At 36.4% G+C, this 13,701-nt stretch overlaps 1 protein-coding gene across 1 annotated transcript in view; it reads right to left on the bottom strand.

The window, feature by feature from the left end:
- Nucleotides 1–947: 947 nt before the first annotated feature.
- LOC149422671 (lipase 3-like) overlaps nucleotides 948–13,701 on the bottom strand; it is a 29,577-nt gene continuing 16,823 nt past the window's right edge. The window contains exons 5-8 of the mRNA XM_089633900.1: nucleotides 6,075–6,270; nucleotides 4,811–5,175; nucleotides 4,248–4,406; nucleotides 948–1,330 (exon numbers count right to left, since the gene is read on the bottom strand). Coding sequence (XP_089490026.1) covers nucleotides 950–1,330; nucleotides 4,248–4,406; nucleotides 4,811–5,175; nucleotides 6,075–6,270 — 1,101 coding nt within the window. The 3' untranslated portion in view covers nucleotides 948–949. The remainder of the gene's footprint in view (nucleotides 1,331–4,247; nucleotides 4,407–4,810; nucleotides 5,176–6,074; nucleotides 6,271–13,701) is intronic.

Raw genomic sequence — 13,701 nt, 5'->3', positions numbered from 1 at the left:
TTGTGTCCTCTGGGTTTTCCATGTGTTGAAGAATCGTTTTATCCTATTTTTGTTGAGGTTTTCCTATTAGATTGTTTATTTCGTCCCTTAGTTCTCTCGGGTTACCATTTAAGCAATTTATTACGGTTTTGTGTTTTTGGTAAAATACTTAAATTTCATAAATATTTTCTACACGTCTCTGAGTTATAATGTTGGGACTAGGAAAGTAAAGGTTGTGTTCATATTATCTTAATGAAGTATTATTTTAGATTAGACAAGGTTAGGTTTGTTTATTTTTCTTTTTTTGTCCTTCACGTTTCTTCAACGTTCTGTTTTGTCATGGAGGGTGTAAAAATAATACCAAATAAAAAATCCTGTTTTCACAATGATGTTATTTATTTTGTGTATTAATATAATACATACATCTTACTTACATAGACACTTGAACACGTCAGCACACATTCCCTTCTAAATGAATTAACATTATAAAAAAAATATTTTTTTATGTGAATACCGAACAATAATCCCGACTGCTCCCAACCGTCTGAAGCCAGAGAGATTATAGCATACCCAATTGGGGTGTGTTGTGAGGCGGAAGGTAATGAGGAGAGGAAGGAGATGGAAAGAGGACGGTGGGGGAGTACCTGGCTATTCAAATCTCGTCATCAAACAAGGCTAAAACCATTTCTAGCAACTTTTCAATTCTGAATGATGGGCCTACACCAGGGTGATCTGTACTCTGTATCTGCACTCTGCAACTTGTTTACCCGCGATTTGAACCCTCGACCTTCGGATTGCTAGTCTTACCCCTCGAACATGTAGGCCGTCATTTAAACGCTGACCTCAAATCCTCAAACCCCACAACAATACATACTTTTCTAATTGGAACGACTGTTAATAAGAGCATTGCAAACATTAAAAAAAACACGTTAGTAAAAAATAAAATTGTTGAAATCATTGTTTGTATTATTTATGCATATTCTTTCATTAGCGCAATAACACCATCGTAAAGCAGCGGCCTAACGTTAATAGCCCAGATGAAATCCAAATGGTTGAACAGAGGGTGAGGCACTTTAACCTTAGCTACCGGGTTGGCCAATTCACTGTGTAGCTGTTCCACGTCGGTGGTGTTTGCCATGTAGTCGTTGTCTGAGTAGTAAAGGGCCACGGGGGCTGTGATGCCCTTCAGCTCGTAGTCCGGGGGGGTTGTGCGTTTGTACTCGATTAGGTTGATGACGGTACCGAAGTCGTACTTGCGGAACTTGGCAGACATGAACTCCTGGCCGTAGTGCACGGCCTGTCTGCTAGAGGCACCTGCCGGGGTGTGGGCCAAGATGATTGGCAACATCGTCTGCAATCACAAGATATTAATCAAATAAACGCGTGTGTACGAGCAGTTAATGAATTTTTTAATCAAATTAAAGCAACATTTAGTTATGATATAATACCCTTGTAGCGATGCTACGAGAATTTATTGAACGCTCGCCAATATAAAACCCATTGCAGCGGGAACACTCTAGACCAGTGGTTCTTAACCTTTTTGGAGGTACCGAACCCCACCAGTTACATATACGCATTCACCGAACCCCTCCTAATTTGCAAAATTAGGAGTAAAATGTCTATGGTCCGTATATAATGACTATGGTCATTTTCGGGCGGCCATCTTGACCGGTAATCGCAAGCTCTACCGCTGCGTGATCACCTGCAGCCAATGATGGACAAGCGGGGCATGTCACCACGAATCATATAAATCGGGGGTCTTGACCTCTACCGAACCCCCGAGACTGACTCACCGAACCCCTAGGGTTCGATCGAACCCAGGTTAAGAACCACTGCTCTAGACGAAATGCGAGCGTTCGGCGTTCCTACCTACAATTATGAAATGTTATCGAATATACCCGGGCGGCTATATAATGAGTCACGCTGAGATGTACTTAGCCAATCATTAATTAGCAGTTTTAAGAGTGACCAACAATGCGAGCGCCGCTACTGCTTGCTGCATACTGAAGCGGCCGACCACCGACCACCGTTTCCCCCGCGTCGCGTCCCGCTCTTTCTTCACCACACCACTACAGGACCTACTCACCTACACCCGGTTCTGCACGGACTACAATTTACTCTGGACTCCTTGTTCTTGGCCAGCGCTGACCTCACGCAACTAGACCCTGCGACCACTTTGCCGGTCTGCGCCTCGGCCCGACAGCATCGTCGCCGGCCTGCTTCTCCGGCTCATCTGCCGACAGGTCCATCGCACCTTCGGCTACCTCGTTCACACTGGAGTACCTGGAATACTCCACGTCTTCACCAGTGCTAAACACATCCACTGACCCACGCCTCGACCATTATACCGCCGTCATCGCCGTCTACACCTGGTGTCATCCTCATCGGTCCCAGTCATCTCCCAACTGCGCAACTCCCTGACTCACAATAAACGTTGTGACACAACACAACATGATCTTTCACTGTCTCTTTACCAGATCCCCAAAGCCTAAAATAAAGTCGGAATCTTAACGACATAAGTGAAAAAGTCGTGTACAAAAGTATGTGACGCGTGACCCCAACGTATTGGACAGAGATCGATCGAATTTGCCGTAGCAAATACCCTAAATTAAAATGAGAATCTTAACGACATGAGTGAACACGGACGGACCTACAGTCGGATTTGCCCTAGCAGGGCTAGAAAATTGATCTTTTCACTAGGTTTATTTCTATTAATTCAGATCAACGTATTTTAAGTGTGTTTTTTACTGAAAACCTCGGGAAGTTACTAATTCATCGTTTAGAATCTATTCCTTACTGCTAATTTTATATTTTTTCAAACGTTATTTTAATGGTGAGATACCGTTTTTATTAATAGCTTACATTCATAGTTATCGATCTGAAAAGAAAGATAGTGTAGTTATGATTTCGCCGGAATTAATTAAAATGTGAGCCTCGAGCAAGCCCCCGATATTAGAGTCTTGTGTCGCCTTAATACTCGTGTGTAATAAGGTAATACATATATTACACACGAGTATTAAGATAATTTTAAAATGGGTAAGTACCTATTTTAAAATTATTAAATGTATTAAGAAATGTTAAGTTGTATTAATAAGAATAATAATAATTGTTTTTTTTTTCTTTAAGTGTGTAGGTGTTTTTTTTTCTTTTTTAAGTTTCTTTTTTCTTTCTTTTTCTTTCTTCTTTATTCTTTTTTAAAGTTCCTATAGATTGTACAAAAAAAATACTAGTAAAATATACCTCGCGCCCAAAAAAATTTTCACTTATTTTTCGTATATAACAAATCAAAACCAAAATTTTCTCTGAGATAATAAATTTTTATGTAGGTACCTACCTAATTATAAAATTTAAACCACATTATATTTGGTAAGTTTTTAGATTTTCACGGCCAAAAGCATTTTTGTTGTTTGTTTTTGGGGTGTTATGCCGTGTTGCGCTAACTCCTTCTTTAGCCGACGTTTCATCTTCGGATCTACCGGATCTGCCCTGATGATGGACACTGCAACGCTGTCCGAAACGTCGGCTAAAGAAGGAGTTAGCGCAACACGGCATAGCACCCCAAAAACAAACAACAAAAAAACACATTATGTTTGATGTAATAATGTAGGTCTTTGTAAAATAAGTGTGGGCAAGTGTGGGTCTTTGTAGGATTGGAGTCATTGGTGTAGCGACTAGTTCACGGTCCCGGGCAATCTTGGTAAACGTGCCCAACCTCAAAACGAACGCTAACAAATTGCAATGAATCAATTAGAAAAAGCAGAGATGTTTAAGAAAAGGTGCACACAATTTATGCATGAATATAGACAAAAATTAACACAAAAAAATTAATGTCAATTCGAAATCTGAACAAGGTTTGGATGAAGTCCAAGAATTATATTAACAGAGTCTTATAAAAGAAAAAAATGCGTGACGATAGAAATCATTCAAATTTAGAATTGAACCAAAAAATTAATTGCTTTGACTTGGTATAAGTCCGTTGTATATATTATTTACTTTGGTTTCTGTTAAAGTATCCATCTACTAAAAAATAATGTGACATTATTACCAAAAATAAACTAAGGAGTGACAAAACACTTCTGAAAAATCATGAAAAGTGATAAAAAAATAACGTAAAAGTGTTAACGTGTTTTTTTTTCATGACTATATATCAATTTTCAAAAGTGTTATGTTTTGTCATGGAACCAATTCGACAATATCACAACAATCGGAAAAAAATGCTTATACCAAAACAAGCATCTGAACCAGCAATCAATAACATTAGTACTTACCGCATTCATTAGTTCAGGGTTGGCTCCGCAGATCAGGAACAGGAAGTTGGTACACACGGACTGATAGGTGGAGTTATCACTGCACAGCAGTTCACCCGCTTGGGCCATCAGCTCGGAAGTAGGCAACAGCTCGTTTATTCCAAGCAGGGATGTCAACAGCTAATTCAGAAATTCACATGTAACTAAAAACACCTAAAAAGGGTTGCGTTCTGATACTAATTGTGCTACTTTTGATTTAAAATAAGCACTTCAAACTACGCTCTCCTGAAAGAACATAAAACCATTGTCATCACAACACAGAGTTATCGTGGAATTTCAGGGGTATGGTATTAAAACTGGTAAAGTGGACCCAATTATACTAGTAGCAAACATTGAACAAGTTCAACGGTTTATTTTTTAGCCTTTTTTATTTACTTAGAAGGTGTGAAATTAACGTACAATATAAGATTATACTTAAAAGTTTGAATGATTTAATTGGTTTTTCGGTTTGGTGGACCGACTTAGAAAAACTAATGAATAATAAATACCTTATAACATTTTTTAAAAATACTGATTGAACCCACCTCTGCGGTGTTTGCAATTGGTGCCAGGTAGTGGACCAGCGGACTCTCTAAGTTGGACATGTAGGCAACAGGAGCGAGCGCGGACATCAGAGCTATCTTGGCGTTGTACTCCGTCCTCAGAGAGGCCATGACGAAGAAAGAGGTGGTTCCCTGGGAGTGTCCAGCGTAGTTCAGCTGGGTCTTGCCGGTCTTGGCCAGGATGTAGTCAATCATGGCTGGCAAGTCATAGTAGCCGATCTCGTTCCAGCTGAACTTCCAGAAGGAGGAGTCTTGGTCGGGGTCGAGAGTGGCGTGCTTGCGGGAATAGAAGTTTCCTCGAGCATTTCCCATCCATACGTCAAAACCTTCTTCCGCCAGATAATAAGCTGAAAAAGAATGCACGATATGATCAAAATTAACGATATTATTAACAATAGTAACGGTTCCAGCTGAACTTTCAGAAGACGGAATCTTGGTCGGGACGTCGAGAGTGATGCGTTTGTAGGAGTAGACATTCATCAACTTTTTGTCTATTTTGAATCTGAGATATGAAAATCTTCATCAATAAGAAAACAACACAGATCTTGGATTGAATGGTTTGAACCATGCTGAGCTTCTTCCTCCTATATTAAATGTTTCAGACTTGTGTACATCAGCAGGGCATATCTTTTATAAGGCTGTCCGAAAAAATGGCTAAAAGAGGAGGAATCTCATCTCGGCTAATACCGCTAAAATCTAGGGGCGCTTTTGACCGCGAGAATCTTAAATCACATCAAGCGAACCAGAACTCCGCAAAATGATGATGATTCAAAACATTCTATAATTTATCAACACTAGAAAATAGAATATATCCGACCAATTTATTAAATTGAAAATCATCAACGACGCTGTTGACAATGATTACCTTCTAGAATCATTAATTTCCACTTTGCAGTACGTAAACACACGATCCAAACAACTATTCCACATTCCGCACTCAAAAAATAACTACACATGACATTTATTTTTCAGAAGGTCGTGCGAAAAATACAATAGTGATATTTTCCATTTGTCCTAGGGTCAATTTTTAAATACGAACCTTTGCTTCTTTAAGTTATTTTCTCATTTTCATTATTCTGTTTATCTTTAAACATTATTTTATGATTTAGGCATGAATTATTTATACGTAGGAACTTACTATGTTTGTTTAAAAACTTTTTTTACACAATATGAATTTTATGTGATAACTTCAATCATTAGAACTAAAAACTGTAACATGTAATTATTTTAATATTTAAAAAAATACCGAATCCACTCTGAGGTCCCATGATGATCCAGTCAGAGGAGGAGCTAAATAATCCGTGCATAAGCAACACCGCGGGTCTATCTCCCTCGCTTTGTCCCCTGCCGCGGGGGATGCGGTGCATAGTGAGCAGATAGCCATCCTCGGTCTGCACCTCGTGTGCTTCGTTGGCATAGCCGTACTTCGTCAGCAAGCCGGGCTGAAATTCAAACATTCAAATCAATATTTTACATAAATTTTCCTACTTGGGATTACTATGAAAGTTCAACGAAGTTTTTAAAAAAATCCTCACTTTTAATGAACATTGGAAAATGTTCAATCTCACCTTTTTTAAATTGACGTGATAACTTCCCCGAATTGCCTCAATAACCCTTTATTAGTTTATCTTCGTAGATTTGAAGTAACGAATTTTTTCGATAGATTCTGTTAAATTTCAAAACTTTAAATCCTTAGAATAATTCACGAATCGAGTAATCTAACTTCTTTGGACTACTTCTAGTGGAGCTAAGTTAGTATTATAATATGCTTCTCCCCAGCCTATTACTCCGTATTGGAGAACTGATTGGGCTAGCGTATAGCGTATAACCTTCTGTAGCATTGGTTTTTGAAGATATTTCTCAATATCAGGAAAATGTAGTAAAGTTTACGTATTAATTATTAAAAATTATTGTCAGTATTGAGCATTTTGGAGAGTTGCAATTGTCAGAACATGAATAGTAATTTTCGATTTTATTGTTTGAAAGGTCTGTCAGTGTAAATATTATGTATTAAGTTTGGTCCGAGTTTAAAGATAGGTAATTATCATCCAACCATTATTTTAACCTGTTTATTTCTATATTTGCCCTTCGATATGCTTCTTCCCAGGTTTTGTGTATGATCAAGACTTATTTTTCTAGTTTTTCGAATCTATAGCATTTCATTTACACAAAAGATAATTAATATTGAACGTAAGAGGACTATTCCTTGAGGGATTCCAAATTTTGAATGTGTGGGTTCACTCAATACATTATTAATTTTTACCCGTTGGTGTCGTTTAGATAAATAACTTACGAACTATTCTTTAACAGTTCTTTGAATTCCAATATGTTCAGATTTTTTGATAGTTTTCTGTGGCCATATACTGTCTGTATATTTAAAATAATTCATAATCTCTTCTTTCATAGATTTCCCTAATTTAATTGTTTCAGGGTAAAAAACTTTTTGTAAGTTATGTTTAAAACTACTTAGATGAATTATTTGTTTGCGCCTGTACCTGCACATACGCAATATGAATATTAATAAATATTTTCGACTTGGGCTTGGGTTGTGCAAGCTAAGGGTTAAATAATGTATTTTATAGTTGAAATAATAGTGCGTATTAAAATTAACGCATTACTGCACCATATAATTAAAAAATTGTACTTACGACATCTAGCCTTGCATCCTCCTCGATGTCTACTTTACTTTCCCCTGCGTATAGAGCGCCTCCGTTAGGGGATGCGCCCCCCACCGCCAGGGAAATTGCTGCTAGGAACACGAACACTTGCAGGACCATTTCCTCTTATGACTATTCCCTTACTGCGGAAAATTCACATCCGAACACCATTTTATCCGTAGGGTTATCCTTTCAGATAAGCTGAGACTGTCATTGATCGACCTTATCAGATAATTTGGATACATTTTGACAACTATAATTAATTATAATAATTAAAGAAATCATCTAGAAAAACCAAAACAAAACAAACTCATTGGAATAAATCGACACAGATAACAGTCAGTCAGTCAGATCAACATAAATAAACATCAATTAGTAAACCACAATATAGACTTTTTTTCAAACATAGTTTCGAATTTAGCGAACAAAATAACAATATCTCATAACTTTAACAGTTAAATCCTAAAAAAGGAAGAAATTTGAACTAGAATCAACCACTAAACACAAACTAACACTAATTTTGTCTAAATTTAAATTAACATCTTCATCCGGTTGTGATGGAATTACAATAAAACATTAAAATAGTTACAAGACGAACCTGCCTAACCAAAGCTCTTTCTAATATACAAATCCATTAAGGAAAGGAGATTTCTATCTCAACTCAAAATAGGGAAAATCACACGAATCAACTCATCGACTACCTAGAATCTAACATACTATTATCACATAAACAATTTGGGTTCAGAAAATATCAAGAAACGTCCAACGCCATAGCCGTAATTGAATATATTAAAAATAATCTAGATTCACATAAAAAAATACATTGGTATATACCTCGATCTTTCTAAAGCCTTCGACACAACAAATCCCTCACATCTCTTTAAAAACTAGAAAATGCAGGGATTCCTGATAATTGACATTATTAAAAAGTTATGTGGAACACAGAAAGCAAACGGTAAAACTTTACAATATAAAAAAGGAAGTATTCTGGGTCCAATCCTGTTCTTAATTTATATTAATGACCTATGCGACATAGACATTATATTCGAAGGCGAAATAATCAGTTTTGTGGAAGTTTCTGTTCTTCTAATTAATGAAAATAATTGAGCAGAAATATTAAAGAAAGCAGAAGACACACTAAATAATAACAGAACATGGCTAGACTACCAATCATTTACACTGCTAATGAAACCAAAATCATCACTTTCAAAATAATAAAAAAATACAAAAAACACGAAAAGAGACCTGAACTTGAAACATTCATAGCTCCCATCACTTAAATAAGAATTGACCCTCATCGTAAAACTAACCATATAACTTATCTAGGTGTAAAAATTGTGTAAAATTTAAATGTTCTCATTAAAAATAATCTAATCAAGATCTACATGAATCTCTGCCAATCACTGTCAGAATACGGTATTATCGATGGGGCAGTGCAAATGACAATATTATTAATGCACTAATTAAAACCCAAAACGATAATTATAACAGTCCCTGTGACAATTAGCACTGATGAAATCTTCAACAAGCATCTTCAACAACAAGCAACTATAAATACAACATTTTGGCAAAAAAGCTTCCATGGTATACATGCTACTAAACTCTACAACAAAATCACGACACAAATTTTTGCGACTCTCATTCAAAACTCACAACAAGATAATAACACATACTCGTAAATATCAAATGAAAAGCTGGATAAACAATATAGGGAGATTAGAAATTGAAAATGTCCATAAAACCGAAACCACTAAACTGTACTATAAACACGATGTGATATTTTTATAATTATTTCAGAAAAAACACTACATAATACTCGTATATTTATGATTACTTCGTATTATCCATACTAATAAATTTAAATAATACGTAAATGAAAACACCGTAGAAACAAGGGGGAAACCATTATCTATATTTGTTTAAAAAAGTAACTTATTACGTATGTCCATATAATATCTTAGTAATTTCGTCTTTGATTAAAACGGTTTTCAATCTTAATTAATGAATATTTGAGTAATAATAATAATGAAAAACTAAAAGGAAGAAAGTTAGGAAAGTTTTATGAAAAATTAAGATTCCACTATACAATGTAATGATTCATCTATTTTACATAGTAAATTAAAACTGATTTGATAGTAAAGTAGCCTCCTGGTCTGGTCCGTCAACTTTCCTAAGCTAGTGGTGGCGCTCTTTACGTGGCATACCTTAAAAAAAGAAACCCTAACTAAGTATCTCGATCCCTGTATAGAGTACAGAGTAAAAAGATCTTAAGAAGAGTTATTTTCGCAATAATGCTCCTTTTTCAGCGTTGTGTATTTTTTTGGTTTTGAATTTCCTATTAAGAGGACTTCCCCTATATGAACAAGCCATTAATGCATATGTTTGTTGTAATCCAGTTCCGTTTAATTAGAGTGGGTGATCTCTTTACTATTGAAATTCTTAAAACTTTTCTCATAAAACCGTGCGTCTATATGTATGTTTTATTTTCGCTAACCTTAAATAAATCCGAGAACATGAAATAGTTTCGTTATTGCACAAATTAGTGTAGTATTCTACCGACATGCATTGGGTATCGGGTTTCGAGGATTCCCTGACATCTCAACTCTGGGGTTGTCTCCACCTGTTCTGATATATGTTATTTTTGTTATTTGACACTTTCTTATTATAGGGAAGGAATGAGTGGTGGGGGAGGGGAAGGAGAACGGGTAAACTATACGAATTAAATCTTTTCAAACTACTTTGGCTCCTCCACTAACTAATACAATAACGGTGAATGGTGATCAGAACTCAAACATTGACCCCGACATGTCCAGGCTATCCCTTATACCTTCGACCCATTTCATTTAATTTCATATTTCATTTCATAGGTGCCCTGGCCTACACGGACCCTTCACGCCCGAAAGAAAACAAACTATGTATTCCCACCACTTGAATTGTTCCAGCGTCCTCACCTCCGGAATTCTACTTTACTGGCTCTATATGGGGAAAGTAATTGCATCACATATCATGATGCTAACGCGGAAAGTGTGTCATGTAGGTTTTGTCTTATGAAACTCATCTCCCACGCGCTGTCAGACCTACACATCACCTCTTAGAAACTGCTGTAATCCGCCAAGAGTGCGTACTAGTTGGCTTACATCAGCTTCCAGGTCGACGCCATTTGCGTATATAATAGCGCTGCAGATTTAGTCTCACGTCCCACCCCCTCCGCATGGATTTCACAGACATCCCGAGGTACCTTCATTCTAGACGCCCCAACAGCGGACCATGCTCCCGTTTATTCCATGGCGGCATCTCACTTTTCAGTCGTCTCTCATGCCCATCACTCTACATGGTCCCGCCAGAGAGAATAGTTTTCAAAACCCCGTTAGTATGTTGGCGTCCCCTGCCACACGATTGCCTGAGAAAAAAATCCTGCTGATTTGCCCGTATTGCGAGGTTTATAAAACTACCGAGGTAATGTTGGATTTGTTGAGGAAATCTGAAAAATTGACATATTGATTTATATATAGTAAAACGGATTAGTGGTAATTGTTAGTTGACAGATGTCAGCATCGATCGTTCTTGGGAAAATTAGAACATCTCAATCAGAAATGTAAACACTTACCGGGGTTCTACCCGCTAATAGAAAAATCCTGTCGGAAAGTACACGAACATTGCTCTTAGGTTAAGCGTCCCTGAATTACTATTAGATTTTATTCTGAAATGGTAAACGAAAATTTATATCTGAATCCGAGATATCTACAATCTCATTTTCTTATGTGGCTGCGCTTCCTATACTACCTTCATGATTATGTACTTCAAATTTCCCACTTTCTGCTAATCTATATTTGAATTGCGTATGGAGTTAACCCCATAATTGTAAAATCAATATTCTTTCCTGATCTAGCAATTATTGAAATCTAACAGTTGTGTTTCTATTATGTTTCAAGAAGACTTCAGGGATATTATTTTTTTATTACAAATTTATTCATAATCCGTGATTTTATCAAAATCTTAACACTTGCGTTTCCGTTTTGTTCAAGAGGACTTTTAGGTATATTATTTTTAATTATAAAATCATAACTCTGCAGGACTGTCCTTTAATAAAATATAGTAACCATTATTCATGCTCGAAAATACGCGTCGTAAATATACAAATCGTAAAATTACAAATATGTAATTCGTTCAAATTAAAAACTCCGTGAGAATGTCCTTTATTATAACATAGTACCTAATGTGATTACCACTTTCTAATCAAAAACCTGCGGGACTGTCCCCTTTTTCCTAAATCCGGACTATTTATAGCTGTATTTTTCCATTAATCACGTTTTAAATCGGAAACATTTTTCTCGATTAACAAATCTGTTGCAACCCTGTCTCGCATCGTACATTCCTGCACAAAGGGTTGTGAATCCCTCAAAATGTCATGTTAATCAACCTTGATTTTTGAGTGGCCCTAAACAGTTTTTCACCCAAAAATTCTATGGGAATATTTTCAAGGTCGACGTCGTATAAATCAAATCAAAACTCCACCCCTTTTCTGGCATTTTCTTTGTCCTGTCAGACGATACCCCGCCTTCTCTCTTCCTGTCCTCCGATGGGGCAATTCAATTCTTCTGATCATCCCTGTAGAAAATTCATAATCAAATATACAATTTGCGCCACCTTCTTTGGATAAGACCTTGGTCCATCACAAAAATAAACTGTTTCACATAGAAAATTAAAAATAAAATTAAATACTTAAGAATAATAATAGACAAAAACCTAAGTTGGAAAGATAAAATCAACCTTACCGTCAACAAAATATGAAAATTAATTTAAATATTTTCGTAAATTCGAAACTTTCTCACATTGGAAAATGTGTAGTCAGCCTGGGGAGCTAATATCGGTCTATCGCGACATAGTACAATCAAATCTCCAAATACGCTTTAGTCAGCTGGGGAGCAGGGAGCTGCATACAATACAAATCTACTCGCTGTTGAAATTGTGCAACGAATAAATATAAAAATAATCTTGAAAACACTAAGAGATTATCCAAAACATCTCTATTTTTGAAGAACTAAAAGTATTTAAATTTAATGATCTTGTCCAAAAAAACACATCAGCTTAACCGATAGGTGGCCGAGTGAACAAATGAATCGGATTCCCACCCAGGCGTTTAGAATTTAAACTACTGTTAGCCAAGTCCTCCATCATTGCACAAGCAACGTCATATGCCTAACGATGTTGGGGCCCTATGGAAAAGTTGGTATATTATTTTCCGAGTCCTGTGTCCTAAATGTATGCCATTTTCACAGCATCCCCAAACATGACATATTACGCCTTAAGAAATGTACTTCTCATCGGGTCCTTTATTGAGTTTACATAAAAAAATAAAATACCTGGCTGGGTCCTCTCGGGCCTAGGCGGAAGTTCGGCCCTGACCAAGACGACGCGTTACGTCTGGATGTGGCACTAAATCTGTCATATTAACCATAAAAAAATAATAGATGTATAGTTTTATTCAGTTATAAACCTCTTTTTCCGTTTTTTTTGTTTCTCACCAAATTGTATTACTGTACAAATTGACCCGCCCTGCCAACGCCCATGACATGACATTACATGGTCGTTCCATCTCAAAAATGTATCAATATTCACACCTATGTACAAGTAGGTTCCTGATACAGACTGCTAGTACTTGGCGTTGAAGATGATTGCATCCAACGCCAACGCTGATACAGTTAGATATTTTCAACTGTTGAAAATAACGCCGACGAAAAACGAAAATGCACGAAATTCTGTTAGTTAAAAATGGCATATCGTGGCGTGCGATCAATCAAGACGTTTTGCAAACTCGGCATAATATACTGAAAATCACTCGAGTGGATAATGGACATCTGTATAATAAAATATTTATGTAGTAAACCTGATTGATTAATTAATACCTCTACCCTAAAATCGAGGCATTGTCACATAATTGAAGTGAGAGTTTAAATTCACATACTAGTAATTCTAGAAGAAAGTCCCACGAAATAAAATAAAAAAAATCGTAATTGAAGCATCCAGTGGCGAAGCTTAATGCTAAATCACTATTTTCGATTGATCTTTATAACGAATTGGTTTACATTACGAATACTAAAAAATATGCTTTAGATAAATTGAAGGTTTTCCTATCGATTCATTTGAGTAGAATACAGAAAAATATGTAAATTACTCAATAAAAATATAAATACACACTATTAAAAAAAATTCAAT

This window comes from Hesperophylax consimilis, chromosome 7 (genome assembly GCF_061612785.1).
Source record: "Hesperophylax consimilis isolate HC1 chromosome 7, BYU_Hcon_1.0, whole genome shotgun sequence".
NCBI classification, from domain to species: domain Eukaryota; kingdom Metazoa; phylum Arthropoda; class Insecta; order Trichoptera; family Limnephilidae; genus Hesperophylax; species Hesperophylax consimilis.
This window is presented reverse-complemented; position numbering and strand designations above follow the sequence as displayed.